Raw genomic sequence first — 24089 nt, forward strand, 5'->3', positions numbered from 1 at the left:
CTCAGCGCGAGCGCATCATTACTGAACCACTACACGGCGCGCGGACAGCTGGTGAGTACTATCCATCTCTCTGTCTGCTGGATTTTATCTAATGTAATATCACATTTAGGTCAAATTTCGTTACACCTTGGTACATTTTGTTTGGACGTTGGGATAGTTCATAGTAAAACATGAAAATGCAGCCTTATTGTTTGTTCATCTTCAGCCAAATCATATATTGGCCTATATATAGACAATAACGCATTTATGAATTTACGTGTGTGCTCGTGCTTTATAGGTTTAACTGCACTTGGCTGTTGTTGAAATAAATGTAAACACATAAAAAAGTATGCATACTACTTAAAATAATCGTATTAAATGTAATTTACAAGCTTTTCTAACTGAAGATTAAATGGAATTATCCTGAAAAGCTGTATCTTCTGATTTCAGTGGCCAACCAGTAAACAAATCTATAAGCCCAAAGGACTCTCTATGGTTCCTGGTGACTCTCTTATCATGGGGAATGGATCGATCAAAGCCTCTAGGTTAGAGGAGACCTGTCTGGCCTCCAGTATAAAAGAAGCACCTGTATGGGAGTCAGCAGAGCACCTGAAGATGAGGATTGCCCAATTGGAGGACGAGTTGGCACGGAGAGACCAGGAGCTCCGTGCTCAGGAAAAGAGGTTGCATAGCCTTCAAAGGGAGTTGGAGGCAAAGGTATCTCAAATCGATAAACTCCAGGATGCTATTGGTTATAACAGCCTCGGACGTTCTCCGCCGGCCCCTCTGAGGCACAGCTGCAGGCTCCTGAGTGTGATCAACCAGGGCTCCACCAGGTTCCACAGAGTCGCTGTGGAGGTGCATAGACGCCTTAAGGCCAAAGAGGGAGTTTCAGCCGAACCTACATCAGGACACTTCTGTCACAACCACAGGGTGCATCACAGCTCAACAGAGAGGGCACGGGTACGCAAAGACTCCGGGTAAGTGTGCCGAAAACCTTCTTTGTTTCATATTAGAGCCACTGGATGGCTGATTCTCTTGGAAGGAGGGTACAGGAGCCTTTGTAGTGTCTCCAACACCAGAGTGGGCTTGAAAGCCTGGATTTCCATAACACACTCTGAAGGGGATGAAGTGGCTCAAGGGTACACAAAAGATGAGGCATCTGTATGCACAGACAGGAATTATTACTGTTTTCATTAAACACGCGCTTGTTGCCACTCTGCAAATCTCCTGTGATAATTCATTCATAAAGTCCATTTGAGGTCAACGGAGAGACCACGCTGTTTCAGATGATAATGAGTAACAGACAAGCCAAATGCAGACGTGGCTCACGATTTTTAGATGTTCAGTTGTGTTGTCAGACTTTTATAAAATGTTGTTCACAGAACAAAATGAAAATCTGTCATCATTTGAAGAGCTTATTAGGGTTTGTAAGATGTTTTTTTATTTTGAGTTATTATTACTTCATCAAAACAACCCTACTGCAGTTTGATTGATATTCTTAGAACGCTATATATCATTTTTGTACAAAGATTTTTGAGAAAGTTATTTGGACGAATGCTTGTAACCAAACAGTTCTTGGACCCCATTGACTACCATAGTAGGAAAAATGACAATGGTAGTCAAAAGTGCCCCAGAACGGTTTGCTGTCCTACATTCTTCAAAATATCTCATTTTATGTTCAACAGAACAAAAAATATATAAAGTAATTTTTCCTACTATGGAAGTCAATGGTGGCCAAGAACTGTTTGGTTACAAGCATTTGTCCAAATATCTATCTGTGTTCATAAGAACAAAGACATTTATACAGATTTGAAACAACTTGAGGGTGAGTAAATGATGACAGAAATTTTATTTTAGGGTGAACTCTCCCTTTAAATTTTTAAATAAAAAGCAGTTTTTAACATTTTAAACAAAGAGAAGTTATCATGTAAATTGAAATGAAGCAAATGTATGACATTGCCCTTACAGACAAAAACACATGAATCACACACGTTTTTAACATGTGATTACATGTGGACAACACGAATGTCACATGTGCAAAAATTCACTTGCAAAATGTGTGGTTCTGGAACACATTCGTGTGTATATTCCTGAGATCACTTGAAATGTAAAACTCACGAGATCACATAAAACATGTGAACATGGATAGCATCCAGTATCACCACGTTATGCATGAGATCACACAAGTTTTTGTTCACATGTGAATTTCATGTGGCTTTCCTGTAGGGTGATTATGTTTGTGCTGCTATGTACAAAAATGATATTCCAATCTAGATTTCAGAAAGACACGGTACTGGATTCTACAGTTATTAAACTTTTCTTCTTCTACCCGGAGCACCAAGAAACTGATCAATGAAGCCATCATGAACAATGACTTTCTGAAGAAGCTGGAGCCTCAGCACACGAGAGAAATGGTGGACTGCATGTATGAGAAGATCTTCGCTGCTGAGCAGCTGGTCATTCAGGAGGGAGAGCCGGGGAACTTCCTTTATGTTCTCGCAGGTACAGTCTGAATGTTATTGACATCTTCATGCTCTCACATAATTGTTCAGGTCAAAGCAGCTTTACAGATCAAAATGCTGTAAATGACCTCTATCAAACTTTGTAAGCACCGGTATTTTCTCAAAGGAATGCAAATAGAGTAATGCTCCGCCACTGTTATTTCTGTTAGATTTCATAAGTGCCTTCTGTTTTAAATGGATTCATTTGTTGTGTTTGTTTAGACGGTTTGTTAGAGGTAATGCAAAATGGCAAGTTGCTGGGTCAGATGCGTCCCGGGACGGCCTTTGGAGAGTTGGCTATTCTCTATAACTGCAAAAGAACTGCCACAGTCAAAGGTGTGTTTTTAAAGGGACAGCAGGACATTTTATGTTTTTTTTCTCAGTGTAACACATACACGCTCGCACGCGCATCTCACACACACGCACGCACACACACGCACGCACGCACACACACACACACACACACACACACACACACACACACACACACTTTTAAAGAAACTGTACTTGTAAAAAGTAAATAATCTAACTACAGTTTAATTTATGAACACACAATATATGATTATGCTTGGTCTAATACTTTTTCCTACCCACTTGTATATGTTGTTTAATCGGTGTCATGATGTGGAATTGATGGTGATTGTGTTTGATTAGCTGTCACTCAGTCTCACATCTGGGCTCTGGACCGGCAGACGTTTCAAACTATCATGATGAGATCCATTCAGGCCAGACATGAGGAGTACTTCAGCTTCCTGCGCAGGTGCATTCATGCCATCAGCATTTGTACATGTTTATCACGACCCATAAACACTTTTCTGCTTGACTGCTTGAGATTAATGCCAGTCTGATTATTACTGTATATTGCTGTTTGATGCTATAAAATGTGAAGATATTTAAAATATAGCTTTAGACCAGTGGTTCTCAAATGTTTCCGTTGTGCGGCCACCCTTATAAAAACTAATTATCTTAAACTTATCATTTTAATTCAACCAAAAACTAATTCTGTTATACAATCCTGGGACATCAATACTTTTGGTTGGTTGTCTTATTTTTCTGATGTTTGATTATATAAAATGTATGATACATGTCTATATTTCATATAATGCCACAAAATCTGTGGCCCCCCTGGATCCATCTTGGGGAATCCCAGGGGTCCACGGCCCCCAGTTTGAGAACCACTGCTTTAGACTCACTGATAAATAATATAATTCAACTTTATTTAGAGTACTACTTGTGCACAATGCACATTTCGTAATATAAAGCCTAACACGTGTTAATGTATGGAATTAATGAATGTAACTTTTGATAGGATTGAACTCTGTAAAATAAATCCAGTAAAAAAGGTCATATTCCAGCAGCTGGGGTACCAGAAAAAACTGTGAAGTAAAATTACATGTTTTTCATGTTATTTTACACCCAACTTGTAAATTCACAGTTTATTTCTGTAATTTAATGTTTTTGCTGCATTTTAAAAACTTTTTTTAGTGTATAATAGGATTGATTGTAGGATTCATCCTTAATCCTTAATTTAGTGTACTTGCAATATTTCCACTTTTAGCACATCCAGATATACAGTACTTCAGTATATGTTTAGTTGGACATCAGCACTACTTCTGCACAATTAAAGTGCATTAAGTACAAAATGAGTTGTTCCAATTTAGCAGACGTGAAGTAAATTATATATCCAAAGTACAATCGCAGGGTATTTTTATTACGTACATAAATATGTAAATGTATTTGCAGTATACTTAGCATAAAATAAATGTATTTCAGATGCATTTCTGTGTATTTTACATTTCACTGGATGTGCATCATAAATTGTCAAAAAGTTGTTAAAAATCTCTGTATATTTTTATGCACCAAAAAATGCATGTTTGTAGCCTGCTTTCTAAATATCAAATCTTGTTACTTTGTTTTTAAGTGTATCATTGTTAAAAGACCTGCCAGAGGAGAAACTTGCCAGAATCGTTGACTGTCTGGAAGTTGTAAGTGTTGAGCACTTTATTGTGCCATTTCATGTTGGTGCATGTATATTTTCTAAAATGAAGTATAATCAGATCAAATTTATGTTTGTATAGGATTATTTTGATAAAGGGGAGTATATTATACGTGAGGGTGAGGAAGGAAACACTTTCTTCATCATAGCTAAAGGAGAGGTAAGTATTACTGTCAGCATTCTTGTTCTTCATTTTCTAGTGAGGTTTGATTGTTCAGATTTTTTTAATGTTGTTTTGATTGTTGATTACAAAATGACAGTGAACATGTTCGGTGCACAATGCTTTCGTTTAACCATCCTGTGAAAAGATGTGACATGCTTTTCTATAGCTGGCAGAGCATGATGCTGATGTAATAATGTATTGCCAGGGGCGGACTGGAAAGCAAAAACGGCCCTGGAGTTTTCGGCCCACATCGGTGTTGGGGAAGTGTTTGATTGCATAGGCCCTCCACCATTTCTGTCGACGGGGGTGAGGGGGGGGTGCATTCCGTCTGTCCGGCCGAAGCATCCATTCCGGCCCCATACATTAGCGGCCCACTGGGAAAAGTTCTGATACTCCAGATGGCCGGTCCACCATCCGGTCACGGCCTTAGACCATCGGTGGGATGGCCGTTCTGGACTTTGACAGAATGTCCTACTGGTCAATCCGCCCCTGTGTATTCCTCTAATGCATTGTCAGTGACTTTTCCTATCAATGCTTCTGACAAATGCATGAATGTGAGATCAGACTGCACACCTCATTCACATCTGGTATACTGTAACATCTGTCTCTAAGGATCCAGGTGGCCAGCACTAAATACAGATGTAAAAACATCCATACTTATCTGATATGTATTTGAGTTAATGTGTGTGACCAAATTGCATTTGTATTGAAAACACATCTCAATGCCTACATGGCCATACTGTACCTGTACATGCAAAAAACCTTTTCAGTTGGTCTGATATTAACATGCAGGGACATGGGATGTAAAGCTGCTCTGCTTTCATTCATTTTTAAACACAGCCATAAAAAAGTAGTGATGTAATGAGATGTAAGAGATTTTCTTTCTCTTTTGACAGGTGTCTGTAACACAGACCACAGAGGGCTTTTCTGAACCTCAAGAGATTAAGACTCTGGGAGTTGGTGATTATTTTGGAGAAAAAGCTCTCATAAGGTTTGGAAAACAATAACACCACAAATTTTGTATTGTCATTATACCCTTTTGTAGTCCAAACACAGATGAAGTGTATTGTACATGGCAACAACTTACAATAGTTAGTTATAGTATTTTCACTTGAGCCTGGTTCGCCACGACATGTATACACCTTCGGACCGGAGTTCTCTTGCTGGCAAAATGTGTGACGTCACCGCTCAGGATTGGTCACTTGTCTGTTGCCTGGCCTTTAGTTTATCTCTAGCTGAAACACATAACAAATTAAAAGGGTGGTCCTAAAAACAGAAATATCTGACCGTTCTCTATAACGTGGTCACTATTGACACCACACCATCTGTAAACTCTTGCGTTATCGAGGCGCATTTGTATCTGGAATGACCCGGAAAAGGTACTCCCTACGTCACGATGTAACAAGCGGATTACATTATACATTATCCGAAATGGATGTGACAGTAAATGAACAACAGGGTGAAAAGCATCTCTAGACACAGGAGGTCACGTTTGGTTATTTGTTGTTTAATGATGTTCTGATGAAGTGCTCTGTATTGTCACTGTCACAACAACATTACGTGTGTATTGTAATTTCATTTCAGTGAGGATGTCCGCTCGGCTAATATCATTGCAAAGGAAGATGACACGCAGTGTTTGGTTGTGGACAGAGAGTAAGTCACTTTTTTTCCCACTACTAAGCCTTTTCACAAAACAGAGATTTCAATAGCAAGAGAGATTTTATTTTAATTCTGCAGCCAATGCTTCTATGCTGTTGAAACCTATTGCTTTTATAAATATTATTTTCTAAAAGTATTATAGTATGTATTCAGAGATCAAAAGATAAAAAGTAATACAATTTTAAATCAATATGTTTAAAGTACACAAACTGGCAATGTAACAATATAATGTGATGTCCCGTTCTCTTTGGTTATGTGATCCTATACATCCTATAATCTTTTATCGACTGATGTGACCTAACAACAAACTATAGCCTGTATCCCTGACTCACTAACACTGTCTTATGAATTTCAACAGTAACTTTAACCAGATGGTGGGGACCTACGAGGAACTACAGGCCTACCTGAGAGAGTATGTGGAACAGCTCTCTCTGAGCGATGAGAGGAGAAACGCAGCGTAAGAGCATCTCATACACATCCACAGAGAAGCGTTACATACGTGTATGTGACTCTCAGACAGTGATCTCCACGCAGGTCTCAGTCACCTCTGTCTGAACGCGGTCCTGAAGCGGCGGAGATCAGAAGACTGAGGGAGAGGGCAGCTGCTTTGTCCTGTAGCAGCTTTCTAAAGGAACTGCAAATAGTGGCGACATTAGGCATGGGAGGCTTTGGCAGAGTGGAACTGGTTAGATTTTAACCCATACCTCATATACCAAGCACATAAGATCATCAGATGCAGACCAGGCTAGTCTCAATTGTATTGTATTTATATGATACACATACAGACATACATACGCATAATAAGAGCACATCGAATAACCTATAGGGACCTTATAGTTAATGTGAGGTTGTGTAATCAGAGTATATTTTTATTAGAGCGGTCTCTAAACTTTAAAATGCTGGGATGTTTCAAACCATGGTTGGATAAAATATGGAAAAATCCAAGCGTTTAAATGAACCTAGAAAATTTGACACAAGTATGTTTTTTAGCATTTGCTCAGATGTATACATGTTTTGATGTTTAAGCACCTAGGTAAAAAGAATAGTGCACAAAAATACACATTATTTAACTTAGTACGCTTCCATAAGTGTACTTCAAGTGCTCTATTTTCACACATTAAAAGTTTGTACACACTAAAACTTTGGTTTGCCAGTAACTTACTGTAGATTTGATTACTTGATTACTATTTTCCTATTAGTTCTGTTTTTAATTTGAGTTAAACTTTACTTTAAAAGACTTTCAAAATTAAAACGCTTTGACTTTTGAAATTCAAAATGAGCAAGAAGAGACTGGTCTCATTACTGGCATTAGCAAAGCAACACTACAAAAAAAGACATTCTTCCTAAGCATTTTTGTTTTGTTTTCTAGCAAAATATTTAAAACTTCTTAAATTACGCTATTTACATAGATATTTAGATATTTAGTCTTGCTTTATGAAAGAAAATATTAGAACTAGGTAAGTTTATGTTTAAAACAAAATTGTAAATTAAATCTACAGTAAGTTACAAAACTACAGCAAAGTTTTACAGTGTACTACAAATATTAAGGCGCATCTCAAAAAATTAGAATGTCATGAACAAGTTATTTTTCTTTTGTAATTTAATTCCAAAAAACAAACTTTCTTATATTCTAGATTCATTGAGCACAAAGTGAAATATTTCATGAGTTTTTTTGTTTGAATTTGTTTTGTTTTCATTCTATTGGCTACGACTTACAGCTCAAAATAGTAGCTCGAAGTCGTAGCCATCAGATTTAAAACAAAAAGCTCTTGAAATATTTCACTTTGTGTGTGATGAATCTAGAATATAGGAAAGTTTTTTTTTTATCAAATTACAAAAGAAAAAGAACTTATTCAAGATATTCTGAGCCAGACATAGTTAAAGTTTCTTCCCTCAGGCCATCTACCTCATGAACAGTTAAATGTTCTACTGTGCAATAAAAACACGTGCAATACACAACGATATACTCATATTTATTATATATATGTTGTTGATATAATATTCAGCTATCCACATCCCCCTGCATAACTTGATTGATTTGTATATAGCACATCTGTACATACAATATACTGCCTATTGTCCTTTTGTCTAATATTGTCCTTTTTGTCAAATGTGTATTGTCTCGCACATATTTATTTTTTACATTTTGTTACCTGTGCCTTGTCACTTTTTTTAACCTGTATGTGCACTGGAAGCTTCTGTCACTAAGACAAATTCCTTGTGTGTCCAAGCACACTTGGCAATAACGCTCTTTCTGATTCTGATATTCAAATGTTTTGAGATGCGTCTGTATACCACAAATTAAGTCTTTAGTACTATTCATTGTGTCTCAAAATAGCACAGTTGAGTACACTTACTGTAGATCTTAAAAAGTACTAAAGACTAAGTTTTGTATTGTATATTCATAAATAAGTGTGTGAAAATAAAGCACTTTTTAAGTGTATTTTAGTGCACCTGGGCACAGATTTCCAATATCAATAAATGGTCATAATTTACATTGTTTGTTTGTTGCAAATGTTCTATGATACAGGTCAAGATGAAAGATTCAGAAGATACAGCGTATGCTTTAAAGTGTATAAAAAAGAAGCACATTGTGGACAGCAGACAGCAGGAGCACATCTATTCCGAAAAAAACATCCTCCGGCAAACCAATTCAAACTTCATCGTCAGGTCAGTGTAAATGCTCACAAAATTCATATTTGGGATTGATGATGATGAATGATGTTTGAGTGTGCTTAATGCATTCAATCTGAATTTAATGCGACTGATGATATGTCCACTTTGAAATTAAAGTGCATCAATTCAGTGGACACACACTTTTGTCCTTTAAGTGCACAGTTCAGACCTCAAGAACCTTATAGTTGCTGCTGTATTCATACATGAAGTAATAATAATAAACCTTTGTCTTTAATACTTCAGACCGTGTGTAACACGTGTGGTAGAGAAAACAGAACCCTATAAGAAGCTGTTGAGATGAAATATTGATAAAGTAATTTGGGTTACAATGGATGCAGTGGTCCCAGTGTGCCAGTGGGTTTTTCATCTGTTTCGTTAAAGGGGGGCATATGCTTTGCATGTTGCTAAGAAACTCCCCAGGGAATCTCAGAGCCTGTCTTTGAGTGTGTACTCTAGCTCATTTTATCGGCTGTCTGGCATTTGTGGACGAAAGGCTAGAGCGGCTTTACACACACTTCTAGCTCTTTATGAATGCTGGCTGGGTAGTGTTGAATGAGAAGGGAATGAATTGCACTGCGTCATATATGTGCACATGCTGCCCGGGTGATTTTAACACGGGATTCACCATCCAGCATTTATGCAAATCAGGTTCACAAATTTGTGCTGTGCCTAAATTGAGTGCTGGAATAACATGCAGCAGGTTAACATGATGCGACATTGAAAGACAGACACCTTAATCTGCTGTTAAATGACTAACAAATATACATGGGTCAAAGACGTTAAGATGTCCTCATCAAAAGACATTTACAAAAGTGATTTTATGTCCATAGAAAGCACATTAAATGGAAGTAAAATGTCTACTTTATCGTTTCAACTAAGTTTTCGGAGAATACTGGTTGAAATAATGTTACATTGTCATTCAGTGTAACACAATATTTATGTACAAAGTCAAACAACATGCTTGTACGCATTAAAATATATAAAAGAATAAGGGAGCATATTACATTTTATTGTGCTTTAAATGAGTAAAAAAATCTTATTGACAAATGGGCAAAACCTAGTTGCAAATTTAAAATTTTTTTAAAATTACAACTAATTATTTGGGGTGAAAGTAATTAGTCTTTTAATATGTCATAAATTGATTTTCTTTGTAAAGATGCCTGACAAGATTGTTATCCAGAATGACATTTTTGTCAGAGAAAATGTATGATATTTATTTTTTGCTCAGAAAAACTAAAATGCAATTAAATTAAAACGTTTTCTTTTTTTAACAACAACAATTTAAAGCAGTATTACACTTATTGTTTTTAAGCTTAAACCCTTTTTCGTCTTTGACCCATATCCTTATAATAATTGTATTAATTATGATCATTTTCTCCATGAAAATTGTCCACTATATACAGTGTGTTTTTCAGATTGTTCCGGACGTTCCGTGACAATAAATACGTTTATATGCTGCTTGAGGTCTGTCTGGGAGGAGAACTATGGAGCGTGCTGAGGGACATGTGAGTGTAGGTTGTTTTCGTTTTTTTAACATATTAGAACCTGCTGTCTTTCATAAACATCATTTAATCATGAATGATATGAATGAATAATTCATAGCTTGGCGCGATGGCCAGTAAGGGTAGAATACACGTTTCTTAAATGAGCTTGCTGTGATTTCATTTAGGGGCTGCTTTGATGAAGCTACAGCCCGATTCTGCACTGGATGTGTGCTGGAGGCTTTCGATTACCTGCACGGATCAGGCATTGTTTACAGAGACCTGAAGCCAGAGAATCTGCTGCTGGATGCTGAAGGCTACGTCAAAATGGTGATTTTATATGCAGACGTTCTATATGTATTAGTGGTCGACTACTATTTTGAGCCAGTGTTATACTTGATAGAAAACAATTAATGTTAGATTTAAACACCAACATAACAAAACAGACACATAAACAATCTCAAAATTGCCAGTTGATTCATAATATTAATCTAATACATCCAACTAATATATAAATGGCCCCAAAGGCATTTGTTAACATAAACCACACCTACAAATGTAGGAATTAGATAACAAAATAATAATGGTAACACTTTACAATAAGGTGCTATTTGTGAACAATTAGTTAATGCATTAGCTAACATGAACTAACAATGAACAATACTTCTACAGCATTTATTAATAAAAATTCATGTTAATTTCAGCATTTACTAATACATTATTAAAATCAAATGTTGTCACTGTTAACATTAGTTAATGCACCATGAACAAACATGAATAACTGTATTGACATGAACATTGACAAGGATTAATAAATGCTGTAGAAGTATTGTTCATTGTTAGTTCATGTTAGCTAATGGATTAACTAATCGTTAACAAATAGCACCTGATGTCAGGACTCGGGTTTGATCCAGGCTCACTTTTCCTCTTTCGTTTGTTTTTGTTTTTGCACTCTTCCACATGCGCTCACGCACAGCTGCGGCCACTCTATCATTACGCTCTCTTGCGCACCTGTTCTCTCTTTGCTCGTTATTCTTTCCCTGTTATATTCGCCTCCGTCCTTCTGTTCCTCGCCAGTGTGTTTTGCTAGTTTTGCTCTTCGCCTTGCCCCTGTACTGAGGTACATCATCTTGTTGTTTTTGTGAACTAACCATGTCTTCTGTCCAGTGCGGGCGTATCTGGGTTGGTGATTACCGGCCAGATCTCCTTGGACTGTCCCTTCGGTTTTTGCTACTGCCTGCCCGTTAGAGTTCGCACCCCGGTTGACCATTGCCTGTCCACCTTCTGAGTTGGCGCTGCCCCTTTGGACTGTGTTCACATATCGCCTGACCCACCCTGTCATACTACTCTTGCATTTCGTTATTTCCGAGCTTGGCTCGAGTGAGACTCAAATTTGAAATTTTGCTCATAATAAACATTTAAGTTCCACCTGCTTTTGGGTCTCTCTCTCCCTGTCTCTCCAGACGTCACATAACACACTGGCCAGTATGGACCCAGCGGACAGAACACCTCTTCGCTCTGCTGTCAAATTGCAAGGCGCAATGCTGGGTCGGCATGAGGAAGGACTGATGGCCACCTGGCAGACTGTGGAGGCACTATCTGCCCAACTTCACGAGGTGACCACTCGACTGGATCGTCTACACCTTGCACATGCGGGTACCTCTCTTCCTGGGTCTATTTCTCAGGAGCCCAGTGTCAATAATCCCCCACCGTATGATGGCGAACCAACCTCATGCCGGGCATTTATTATCCAGTGCGAGGTCGTCTTTTCCCTCCAACCGCGCACGTATTCTACCGAGGAGGCCAAGGTTGCCTACGTGATCTCTCTGTTGATCGGAAGAGCTCGGGACTGGGGAGCGGCGATGTGGGATGCACAGTCGGCATACCGCTATGACTTCTCAGATTTCAAAGCCGAGATGATCAAGATCTTCGATCGCTCAGTCTTTGGCAAGGAGGCATCACGACTTCTGGCGGTTCTCCGGCAAGGCAAGCGTTCGGTCACCAATTACGCCATTGAGTTCCGCACGTTGGCGGCGTCTTGTCACTGGAATGCGGAGGCTCTTGTGGCACACTTTCTCGAGGGTTTAACGGAGGAGGTCAAGGATGAAATTTATGCACGAGATCCCCCTGATGAACTTGATGATCTCATAGATCTCGCCGTCCGCATCGACACCAGAATGGATTTGCGTCGGCGAGTCAAGGCGTCCTCCAGACCTCAGTTGGATTTCCGTTTACCCCCCTTTGTAATGAGGAAAGGGGAATCCTCCAACGAGGAATCTAAGCCGATGCAACTGGGTAGATTACGACTTTCTGCTAAAGAGAAGCAACGGCATCTTAATGAGGGACTATGTCTCTATTGTGGCAGCCAGGGTCATCAGGCCACTTCCTGTCCGGGAAAATCTGGAGCTCGCCGGTAGATTCTGTAGCAGCAGGCATCATTCATCCCTCTTCCTCTCTGGCTGGTGTGGGGTTCTTCTTCGTGAAGAAGAAAGATGGGTCCTTGCGTCCCTGCATAGATTACAGAGGCCTTAATGACATAACCATTAAAAATCGGTATCCCCTACCGCTTATGTCATCAGCCTTTGAGCTCTTGCAGGGAGCCAGGTTCTTCACGAAGCTAGATCTCCACAACGCCTATCATCTGGTCCGGATTAGGAATGGGGATGAATGGAAGATGGCTTTCAATACTCCCACGGGGCATTTTGAATACTTGGTTATGCCGTTTGGGCTCTCCAATACCCCAGCTGTCTTCCAGGCACTCGTCAATGACGTGCTGCGAGATATGATTAATAAGTTCATCTTTGTGTACCTGGACGACATTTTGATCTTTTCCACTTCTCTACTACACATTCAGCACGTCAGACGAGTGCTCCAGCGCCTGCTGGAGAATCAACTGTTCGTGAAGGCGGAGAAGTGTGAGTTCAATGTCCAGTTGCTTTCATTCTTGGGACACATTATCTCACCGAAGGGTATTAGTATGGACCCTGCCAAGGTGAGAGCCATCTCTGACTGGCCGCCACATATTTCCCGCAAAACTTTACAACAGTTCATGGGTTTCGCCAATTTTTATCGGCGATTCATCAGGAACTTCGGGCAGGTGGCGGCCCCCCTCTCCGCTTTAACCTCCACCAAGACGCCGTTCACGTGGACGGTCGCTGCTCAGGAGGCTTTTGGGAGGCTTAAGAATAGGTTTGTCTCAGCCCCCGTTCTCACCTCTCCTGACCCGGCCCGGCAGTTTGTGGTGGAGGTTGATGCCTCTGAGGTGGGCGTTGGGGCGGTTCTCTCCCAGGTTTCCTCCGGTGATCAAAAATTACACCCATGTGCTTATTTTTCTCACCGATTGTCTCCCACAGAACGAAATTACGACATTAGCAATGGAGAGCTGTTGGCAGTCCGGTTGGCCCTGGAGGAGTGGCGCCACTTGTTGGAAGGAGCCACCATCCCCTTTGTTGTGTGGACCGACCACAAGAACCTGGAGTACATTCGGTCGGCCAAACGGCTGAATTCCAGGCAGGCTCGCTGGGCACTCTTTTTCGGGCGTTTTAACTTTGCCCTCTCATATCGGCCGGGCTCTAAGAATGGCAAGCCTGACGCGCTGTCACAGTGTTTCCCCCCCAGAGGATTCGCCCCCTCCAGATACCATCTTACCGTCTGGTCGGGTGGTGGGGGCAATCACCTGGGGATTTGAACAGCGGGTCAGGCGAGCGCTGGCCGGTGTCAGGGCGCCTCGAAGGTGCCCTGCGAGTCTTTTTTTGTCCATGAGTCGGTCCGTGCTCCTGTCCTCCGCTGGGGCCACTCCTCCAGACTCACGTGTTATCCGGGAGCCAAGAGATCACTGGCTGCCATCCGCCAGCGGTTTTGGAGGCCGACCATGGCGGAGGATGTTTGCCAGTTCGTGGGGGCAATGCCCAGTCTGTGCCCAGAACAGGTCTTCTAGTCTACCTCCTCCCGGGCTACTCCAACCCCTTCCCATCCCTTCCCGCTCCTGGTCTCATATTGCCCTGGATTTTGTGGTTGGACTCCCGTCTTCCAGTGGCAATACGGTGGTTCTCACTGTCGTGGATCGCTTTTCTAAAGAGGTTCACTTAATCGCTCTATCTAAACTCCCTTCTGCCAAGAAGACTGCCCGGGTGGTCATCGACCATGTCTTCCGGATTCACGGCCTTCCGGAGGACGTGGTCTCTGACAGAGGTCCCCAGTTTAGTTTGCGGTTCTGGCGGGAGTTCTGACGACAGATTGGCGCATCTGTCGTCGGGATTCCACCCACAGACCAACAGCCAGTCCGAGCGCGCCAACCAGGAACTTGGTTGGATGCTCCGCTGCGTGGCCTCCCATAATCCTGCATCTTGGAGCCAGCAGCTCACGTGGGCAGAATATGCTCACAACTCGGTGCCGGTGTCGTCGACTGGGCTGTCCCCGTTCATGTGCTGTCTGGGGTATCAGCCTCCCCTGTTCCCTTCCCAGGCCCTGGAGGCGGCAGTCCCCTCGGCGGGGACTCTCTTGCCTAACTCTCTGGGCCGGGTACCATCCAGTATTTCATGTATCTAAAATCAAACCTGTTCTTCATTCTCCCCACTTACCCCCAGTTGTATCTCCCATCTCACCCCCACCCCCTCTGGTCATTGATGGCGCCCCCGCCTTCAAGGTCAAGAAGATACTGGACTCCAGACGACGTGGACGGGGATTCCAGTACTTGGTGGATTGGGAGGGTTATGGCCCCAAGGAGAGATGTTGGGTCCCGGCCCGGGACATTTTGGATCACTCACTCATCGAGGCATTCCATTGCAGCCACGCCTACCTGGTATTGGGTGCGTTGGGAGCCGCGCCTAAGGGAGGGGGTAATGTCAGGACTCGGGTTTGATCCAGGCTCACTTTTCCTCTTTCGTTTGTTTTTGTTTTAGCACTCTTCCTCGTTTGCTCACGCGCAGCTGCGGCCACTCTATCATTACGCTCTCTTGCGCACCTGTTCTCTCTTTGCTTGTTATTCTTTCCCTGTTATATTCGCCTCCGTCCTTCTGTTCCTCGCCAGTGTGTTTTGCTCTTCGCCTTGCCCCTGTACTGAGGTACATCATCTTGTTGTTTTTGTGAACTAACCTTGTCTTCTGTCCAGTGCGGGCATATCCGGGTTGGTGATTACCGGCCAGATCTCCTTGGACTGTCCCTTCGGTTTTTTTACTGCCTGCCCGTTTTTGAGTTGCCTTGTCCCCCGTGATAGAGTTCGCACCCCGGTTGATCATTGCCTGTCCACCTTCTGAGTTGGCGCTGCCCCTTAGGACTCTGTTCACATATCGCCTGACCCCAGCCTGTCATACTACTCTTGCATTTCGTTATTTCCGAGCTTGGCTCGAGTGCGACTCTTATTTGACATTTTGATCATAATAAACATTTAAGTTCCACCTGCTTTTGGGTCTCTCTCTCTCCCTGTCTCTCCAGACGTGACACCTTATTGTAAATGTTACCAATAATATGTTAATAACTTCAGGGGAACTGTTAGTTATGGGATAGTTCACACAAAAATAGAAATTCTGTCATCATTTATTAGCCCTCATGTTGCTCTAAATCTGTATATTGTGGAACACAAAAGAAGATATTTTGAGAAATGTCTCAGTGGTTTTGTGTCCATATAAAGCAAGTCAATGGGGGTCAATGTTGTTTGGTCACCAACATTCTTCAAAATATTTTCTTTTGTGTTCTGCAGAAGAAAGAAAGTCATACATGTTTGGAGTGACATGAGTGAATAAATAATTAAAAAGAATTTTCATTTTTGTCTGAGCTATTCGTTTAAAAGTAATTGTCAAAAGCTTTGAGAATTTAAGTGACTTCTGAGAAATTGTGTGCTATTTGTTTGCAAATGACTTGATAATGTGATAATGCTTGATAATGCAGTTGGTTTGATAATGTATACATTTGTGTGTGTTGTACTGTAGGTGTCCGCTCATAAATACTGTTTGGGGCCATTGTAAAGTACATTGTATTCTGAGATCAATTCACAAATTTCTTTTTTCTCACCTTCACTTTTTCGAATCCCGTGTTTTCTCAGACTGATTTTGGTTTTGCCAAAAAGATTGGACTAGGCAAGAAGACTTGGACGTTTTGTGGAACCCCTGAGTATGTGGCTCCGGAGGTCATTATGAATAAGGGTCATGACTTTGGAGCTGACTGCTGGTCTTTGGGCATCCTTATTTTTGAGCTGCTGATTGGCAGGTAATCATATTGTTGTGAAGGTGAAGTGTGTCTTTGAATGTTTTTTATTCCCTCTTATCCTAGAATCAAAAGCACAGAGCAAAATGTTAATATCTCATCCCAGTAGATGTTGAAAACTGAAAATGCACGACCAGTTTTGCCTCTTGTGCTTGGGTGCTTTGTTCATTGAATGCTCTCACGTCACCATAAATTCAACAAATTTGAGCAGTCCAGCATGATTGCTGAGGCCATAAGACAGCGTGTTTGGGAAACCTGCTGGGAAGCAACCACTGTTTGCACCAATTACACTTGGTGCCAGTAGTGGCCCAGAAATAACACTCTTCACCTTTGAAGGGCAAAGCATTTCCAGACCTTCACAGAATCAGTTCTGTAGCTAAACTGGCACAGCATTCTGTGCTGCTGCCAAACGCTCGGCTCCCGTATTGTAATGCACTCTTGATCAGATCAAATTGTCGGCTAGTGTAAAATGAACCTTCATTGGCTCCCAGAGCATGCTCCATATCTTGAGACTTCAGTCAGCATTAGTACGACAACAGAGTATAAAGGATAAGTGAGGCTATTGCGATCAGTATGTGTAATAACACATACCCTGCTTTTTTTTAAGAAGATAAATATGCTTCAGTACACTCTTAAAAATAAAGATGCTTGACGAAGCCATAGAAGAACCTTTGTTGTCTAAATGGTTCAGTAAAGAACCTATAACATCTGAATAACCTTCACGTTTCACAAAAGGTTCTTTGTGGAGAAAAAATGTTCTTCAGATTATAAAAGGTATAAGAAACCTCAGACTAAAAGGTTCTTTGTGGAAACAAAAATGGTTCTTCTATGGCATCGCTGTAAAGAACCTTTTAAGCACCTTTATTTTTAAGAGTATAGCTTAATTATATTTGTTTTAGTGACTCATCTCAACATTTGCCTTATAAAAATTATATTTGATGATGAGTTTTCTGAAATGTAACATCTGCCCCACGACTGTCAGCCCCCCGTTCACAGGTTCTGATCCAATCAGGATCTACACTATGGTTCTGCATGGCATTGAGAAGGTGGACATTCCCAAGAGGATCACCAAGCGTCCCGAGGATCTCATACGGAGGCTTTGCAAGTATGTCTCGCTCATTTTAGATGCATATCTATCACACTGCACTTTTTACTGATCAGATGTAAGACAAGATTCTTTAAAAGTTCTATCTCTGTTTACCTTGTCATTATATACAAAATAATGTGATGTAAGTTTCGATATCCATGCATAGCTGTGCATGCATATTAATGTAGGCCTATTCATAGTCTTTTTCTGTTTCTGGGCTTGTATAAAAGCAGTCAGAACCTCTTACTTATTTCCCCGGTCATCAGACTCAATCCAGCAGAACGGCTTGGGAATAAGAAGAACGGCATCATTGAAATCAAGAAACACAAGTAGGTCAACAAATGAGAGTTGGTATTTACTGTTGCTTTATATCTGTGTGGCTTTCTTTCTTGCATGCAATACAAAATGAGGACATTTGGTTTGTATTCTGGCATTTTTCATACAACAACAGTTAAAGGAACAGTTCACCCAAGAGTAAAAATTCTGTCATCATTTACTCACCTTCGAGTTGTTACAAATGTCTTTGTTCTAATGAACACAGAGAAAGATATTTGGACAAATGCTTGTAACTAAACAGTTCTTGGCCCCCATTGACTACCATAGTAAGATTTTTTTTAATTTCTTTGTTCTGTTGAACACAAAAGAAGATATTTTGAAGTAGGAAAGCAAACAGTTCAGGGGCACTTTTGACTACCATTGTCATTTTTCCTACTATGGTAATCAATGGTGGCCAAGAACTGTTTGGTTACAAGCATTCTTCCAAATATCTTTCTATATATCTTTCAACCAAACAAAGAACAACTGGAGGGTGAGTAATTCATTCCCTTTAAATAAAACCACATTAAACTTTAGATTATGTGTGAGGAACAGCCCAAAATCACTCAAATCTTATTCTTCATCCCAAATCACACAGTGACCTTTGACACCAACTAAAGTCAAAACTAAAATGAACATGATTGCAAATGAGGTTTCAGAGCAGCAGACTTGGAATATATAAGTCAAATAGACTCTATTGTGAATCAGCTGTAGTCACAAAAATGCAAAGACTTCTCCTTTTGTGTTTCACAAGCATATGACTGTATAACTCACAATCTAACTTTATTTAACTCACAATCTCCCTGTGAGTTTGCTGTGACAATCATGTTAAGCCTATAAAACAGTGGTCGGGAACCTATGGCTCGCGAGCCACACGTGGCTCTTTTCAAAAATCATGTGGCTCGCCAGGTATCTTACCCTTCACCAACTTTTGATCGTTAAAAACATCATAATATATATGAATATTTCAGGTTGTCCTGGCCAATACACGCATGCAGTGCTATGCGCAAGCCGTGTCACGACACTAATCAACGGCAAAAAACAGGCTCGTTTGAGGTGGCCAAATTCTGCGCAGAACCGATCACCGGTGATCAGCGCGAGATGCATGCCGGTAAGAAATGTGTCCGAGTTACGTCCGCCTTGCTCTGACGTCATGCTGACGTGTGTCAAAAAACTCTCGCGAAGGCCAGGCGGCTGTATCGGATTCTACAGTCTGGCGCAGTTGCTCTACACCGACTGCGCTGATGAAAAGCACGATGGGAAACAACTTGCTGACGACACAGCTTAAATGCTCATTGGGCGAGAATGTCAGCTGATATCTTTTTTCTTAAGCGTTCCATTAATAAGTCCATTAACAGAAGTAGGTTTTGAGATTTATGTGTGGAAAAAACACACCTATGTGAAATATATAGTCCTCATAACCACCTTGATGTAAAAGCAGTGGCAATTCAATTACATAGATTTCATCTGTTTCGTTTGTTTCACTGTTTTTGCCTTGTTTGTGGACATGTTCTCTTAAAGAAGGCACAGAACAATTGATCCCCACAGGGACCATAAGTGAGGCTCTGGACATAAATCAAGTTATTAGTATTGAAGACATTGAAAGATGTTATAGTTTTTGCAATGGCTCTTTGGTTAAAAAAGGTTCCCGACCCCTGCTATAAAACATACACTAAATCAACTGTCTAGCCAGTCAACAGAAATAATGGTACACAAGCTTTGCTTTGGCTTTATCCAGTTCTTTTACAGATGTGGTGTTGTTGCTGGAGATAAGCAGACAGCTGCTTACATTGCTTGCACACTTGTAATGATGCTTAATGGGACATTCAGAGACCTTGGAGCCCTTGCTCTTACAGTATCTACTGTACAGGCTACTGTGTTTCATTTATCCGCACTAGTGAATATAAGATCCCCTTAACTGATCCGTGTGTATGATCACAGGTAGTCTATTGTCGAGTGTGTTTTGCTGTGTGTGTCTTTTGTGTCACAGTACAATGGTTAGCTGAACCAGCCTGCCAAATTATTCTCAGTGTGTTTTCACAGGGGAAGCAATTATAGGCCGAAATGAGAGTCACGGCTGTCTTCTCCAACAGAGCGTTGAAGCCACAGACAGCAGGCTACATCACGCAAAATGAAAATTCTTACTTCTCTTTATTCTCCCTCATGTTATTCCCATACTTGTATGACTTTCTTTCTTCTGCAGAACACAAAAGAAGATATTTTAGAAAATGTCGCAGTGGTTTTGTGTCAATGGGGGCCAGTGTGTTGATCTTTACAATATCTCCTTTTGTGTTCAGCAGAAGAAAGACAGTCATACAGGTTTGGAATAACATGAGGGAGAATAAATGAATTTTCATTTTTGTGTGAACTATCCCTTTCATTTTAATATTGTAGCTATGAGCTGCTGTCTATTAAGATGTGAGTGAGTTCGTTTTTATGCAATGTTAGACATGCAGTACATTGTGAATGCCACAATAAAATTTTAATCTCGAAAAGATTTTATGTTGTATACAATGAAAAGTTTCCCTTAGCAAGCAAATGTATCTTAAACTCATTTTTTATTTCTATAGCGCAGTTTATACAGTTTGCAGTGTTTTCATTTCAGCACAAAACACAAGGTCTCTCAGTACTATTATATAGTGGAGTTAATTATGCAAACAACATTGTTTAGGATTTGTGTATATTTGTTCTGGAAAGCTGTTTTTATAATCATTATGCTTGAGTATTCTGATCATGCAATGTTGGTGATTCGAGCAACATAAACAAAGCAAACAGAGGCTCAACATCGTCTGTATTATGTTAGTAAATGATGTTCAGAGCATTATGCAAATGAAGGCGCATGCTCTTGATACATTCATGAATATGCATGTTCAGGTAACGACGTGTGGTCTGATGACCAAGAGTTCTGTCTTTTTAATGAAGATTCAGGATACAACCACTCAGCCTTGTTGTTGAATCCCAAACATCAATATGAAGAAGTGCACTATTAGGAAGTAGCGTAGGTTACGCTTGAAATGTTTTCCTTGGAAAGAATGTGTCTCTGACTGATGTTCATTCTCTTAGGTGGTTTCAAGGCTTCAACTGGGAGGGACTGAGAAGAAGGAAGCTGGCATCTCCTCTGAGGAGAGAGGTGAAGCATAACACTGTTTTTACACATGTCACATTGTGTGAGAACTAAAAGAAGAGTCGTTTCGCCACGCTTACTGTAGTTTTTTCTGTTCTGTCATGTCTCTTATTTCCCCAGCTGAAAGGGCCACTGGATCACAGTCACTTTGACATGTTTCCCCCTGAGCTTGAAGAAGCACCAGATGAATTGTCTGGCTGGGATAAAGACTTCTGAGAACAAGTCATATTGTGCAGAGCATCGCTTTGTTCTCCAAGTATTTTTAGACCTCTTTTCTGGCCTGTTTGACTTTATAAGTTAACAAAGGACCACACAAAATCAAGACAGCCCACACACGTGCTCAAATCTCATATCAAGTGATTGGCGAAGAATGTCTCAGAAGTCTCAGCGTTACCTCAGTATGGATGTTGACTCACTGAGCTGTTTGTTGTTTTGTACTAATGTTATGTTGGTAACGGTATCTAACATCTGACATGGTAAAGTAGACAGTAGTCAAAATTAAATGGATTAAGTAAAATAGAGAAACACCCAGCAATGGTTGTTTGTAAAAGCAATGACAAAGTGTAAAATAATTCATATCTGATATTCATTGACTTTCAAAGGATCAGGCATACTACATTCGAAAGCGAAGAACGACCGTCTGTGACATGCTTTCGAACAAAAAATTTGAATTTGTTTCACCAGTTAAGCGCTGCAAACCAAACAGAACACTATGATAAAGTAAGCGGTGTTCTGAAGTATTCTGTGCCTGATTTCAGTGACACTGGGCGGAGCATACATGAATATTAATGAGTTTCCTGTTTCATTTTAAAGCGCATTGGTGGTGCTTTAAAGGTCACATTGGTGCCCAAGGTCACTGAAAATGTCAGGCGTAGAATATTTCAGAAGACCAATAAAAACATTCGAGCCACCATTGCGTAATAGGTAGGTGTGCTCCGCCTTATTTGACATGGGAAACTATACTGGTTTCATTCAAGAGAAAGTCAGGGACAGAACAAAATCAGCACAAAAGTTACAAGATAAGAGCAATGCCAAAACTGTTTATTCTTGTTATTATTAATGCAATCTTGATTTTGAATTTTATTTCTTTTATATGTATTTACTAAACACCTGTTCTTCTATGAAACATATGGTGCAAAACCACACTCTCCAATACTTTTCACCAAAAGAAATGGTTGATGTATCATCTTCAAAAACGGCTGTATGCCAGATGTTTAATTTTGAGTTGCAAGTATTGAGATGCATTTTCCTATTAAAAACAACCTGAGAAAATCTTTCCTGTGATGTCTGATTATTTTGTATGCTGCTAATTATATTTTAAAATTTACGTTATGTAAATGCTAAATAATTTTTCCACACAACACTCCCGGACTGCACGTTTTTATTTGTTTCACTTTCCTTGTCCATAAAACGATCCCATTTTCACATCCTGTTTGTAATGCTCCGATGGTGTCCAGATAAAAGCAGTGACCAGTCAAAGAATACGGAACTGTTCTCAGATCTGAATCGCGATATTCAGGAGGATGCCTTGGTTTTAACATGGTTAAAAGAGTGCAACTAACTTAAACATTTAGTATTTTACAGGCTTTCTGAGGAGTCATGCACGAGGATACACATGTGTAACCTTTGCGGAAGTTTATTTACACTATCTATTAATCCGCAACATTATTTATGCATTGTACCATGTTTTAACACTCTTTAAAACGTACAGTATGTATAGCGTGTTGCTAGTAGTGTCGTAAATTATTATAATGTCTTTTTTTACTTTTGCAAGTTTCCTTATCATTTATGTATTTGTTTTTTCTCTCTTCCTCAGAAAATGTGTCATTTGTATTGGTACTTTATTTACGTTTTTCCCTTTCTTCCCGCGCCTTGCTTAATGCCTGTTTATTTACATCAATCGGTGCCATTGTACAGTATATGAAGACTTAGGTTCCAAAATGAGATAACTCCGTTCTTTAAAACATTTCTAAAATCACGTTTTTTATTTTGTTATCCTGTTTTTGGCATGTTTTATTGTGTTAGCTGGCTGTATTTGTGGAGATACTATGGCTTTAATCAAAACAAACCAACCGCAGTTTGATTGATACTAATCGAAACGCACAATAAAAAAACATGATGTTTTTGGAACCAATCTCTTCATATGTAGCCTACATTTTGTTCAATATGTTCAAAAAATACAGGCTGTATATGTAATCGGTACTACTCGAACTGCTCTGCGCGGGCCTAGAAGCGAGATGGGTCCGGATGGGAGACGGGCAGGCACTCTAACGAAGAGGCTAAAGACCGCAGCCTCTAGCTAGAGCGTCTCTGTTGGTCAGCGAGTGAGGTTTACACGCTGCACAGCTCTTCGCTAGCTGGCCTCACATATATATTACTTCAAGAAAGTTGCCGCAAGAGTTAAGTGACAAAGTGAGTGTGCAAAATAAGCGTTTTCTAAAGGCACTCCCTAAGAAATTAATCGTAGCATATGAATGCATAAGAATCGGAATGCACAATAAAAAAAACATGATGTGTTATCTCATTTTGGAACCAGTCTCTTCGTATGTATATTTTGTTCAAAAAATATAGGCCATACAGTATATATTAGTTCAAGAAAGCTACGTCAAGAGTTAAGTGACCAAATGAGTATGCAAAATAAACCTTTTTTAAGGCACTCTCTAAGAAAATGTGGTCTGAAATCAGCCTACGTGCTTGAACCTGAAGAAACCCTTCATTCAGCATTCTAAAACGCGATAGGAAACCTTTACAACTGTACACAATTATTAAACAATGCCCTCTACTGGTGAAGGGGTGTAAACAGTAAATTAAAATGAAGCCACATTATATCAGATGATCAGTTACTTTACGGAAAAGTAAAATAAAACATTGTTGAAAGTGCTGCACAAACAAATATAACTGAAT

At 40.2% G+C, this 24089-nt stretch overlaps 1 protein-coding gene across 1 annotated transcript; it reads left to right on the forward strand.

Annotated features, from left to right (window-relative positions):
• LOC130559144 (cGMP-dependent protein kinase 2) lies at positions 1-22436 on the forward strand. The gene is made up of 19 exons (XM_057342052.1): positions 1-51; positions 430-959; positions 2318-2484; positions 2706-2819; positions 3138-3243; positions 4405-4468; positions 4562-4639; positions 5539-5633; positions 6227-6295; positions 6660-6758; positions 6836-6986; positions 8832-8971; positions 10393-10482; positions 10647-10788; positions 16499-16662; positions 17642-17764; positions 18013-18075; positions 21125-21191; positions 21306-22436. Exons 2-19 carry the CDS (start codon positions 472-474, stop codon positions 21399-21401), a joined length of 2316 nt encoding a protein of 771 aa, XP_057198035.1. The 5' UTR covers positions 1-51; positions 430-471; the 3' UTR covers positions 21402-22436.
• The last annotated feature ends 1653 nt before the right edge of the window (positions 22437-24089 follow it).

Source organism: Triplophysa rosa, linkage group LG9, assembly GCF_024868665.1.
Source record: "Triplophysa rosa linkage group LG9, Trosa_1v2, whole genome shotgun sequence".
Lineage (NCBI taxonomy): Eukaryota > Metazoa > Chordata > Actinopteri > Cypriniformes > Nemacheilidae > Triplophysa > Triplophysa rosa.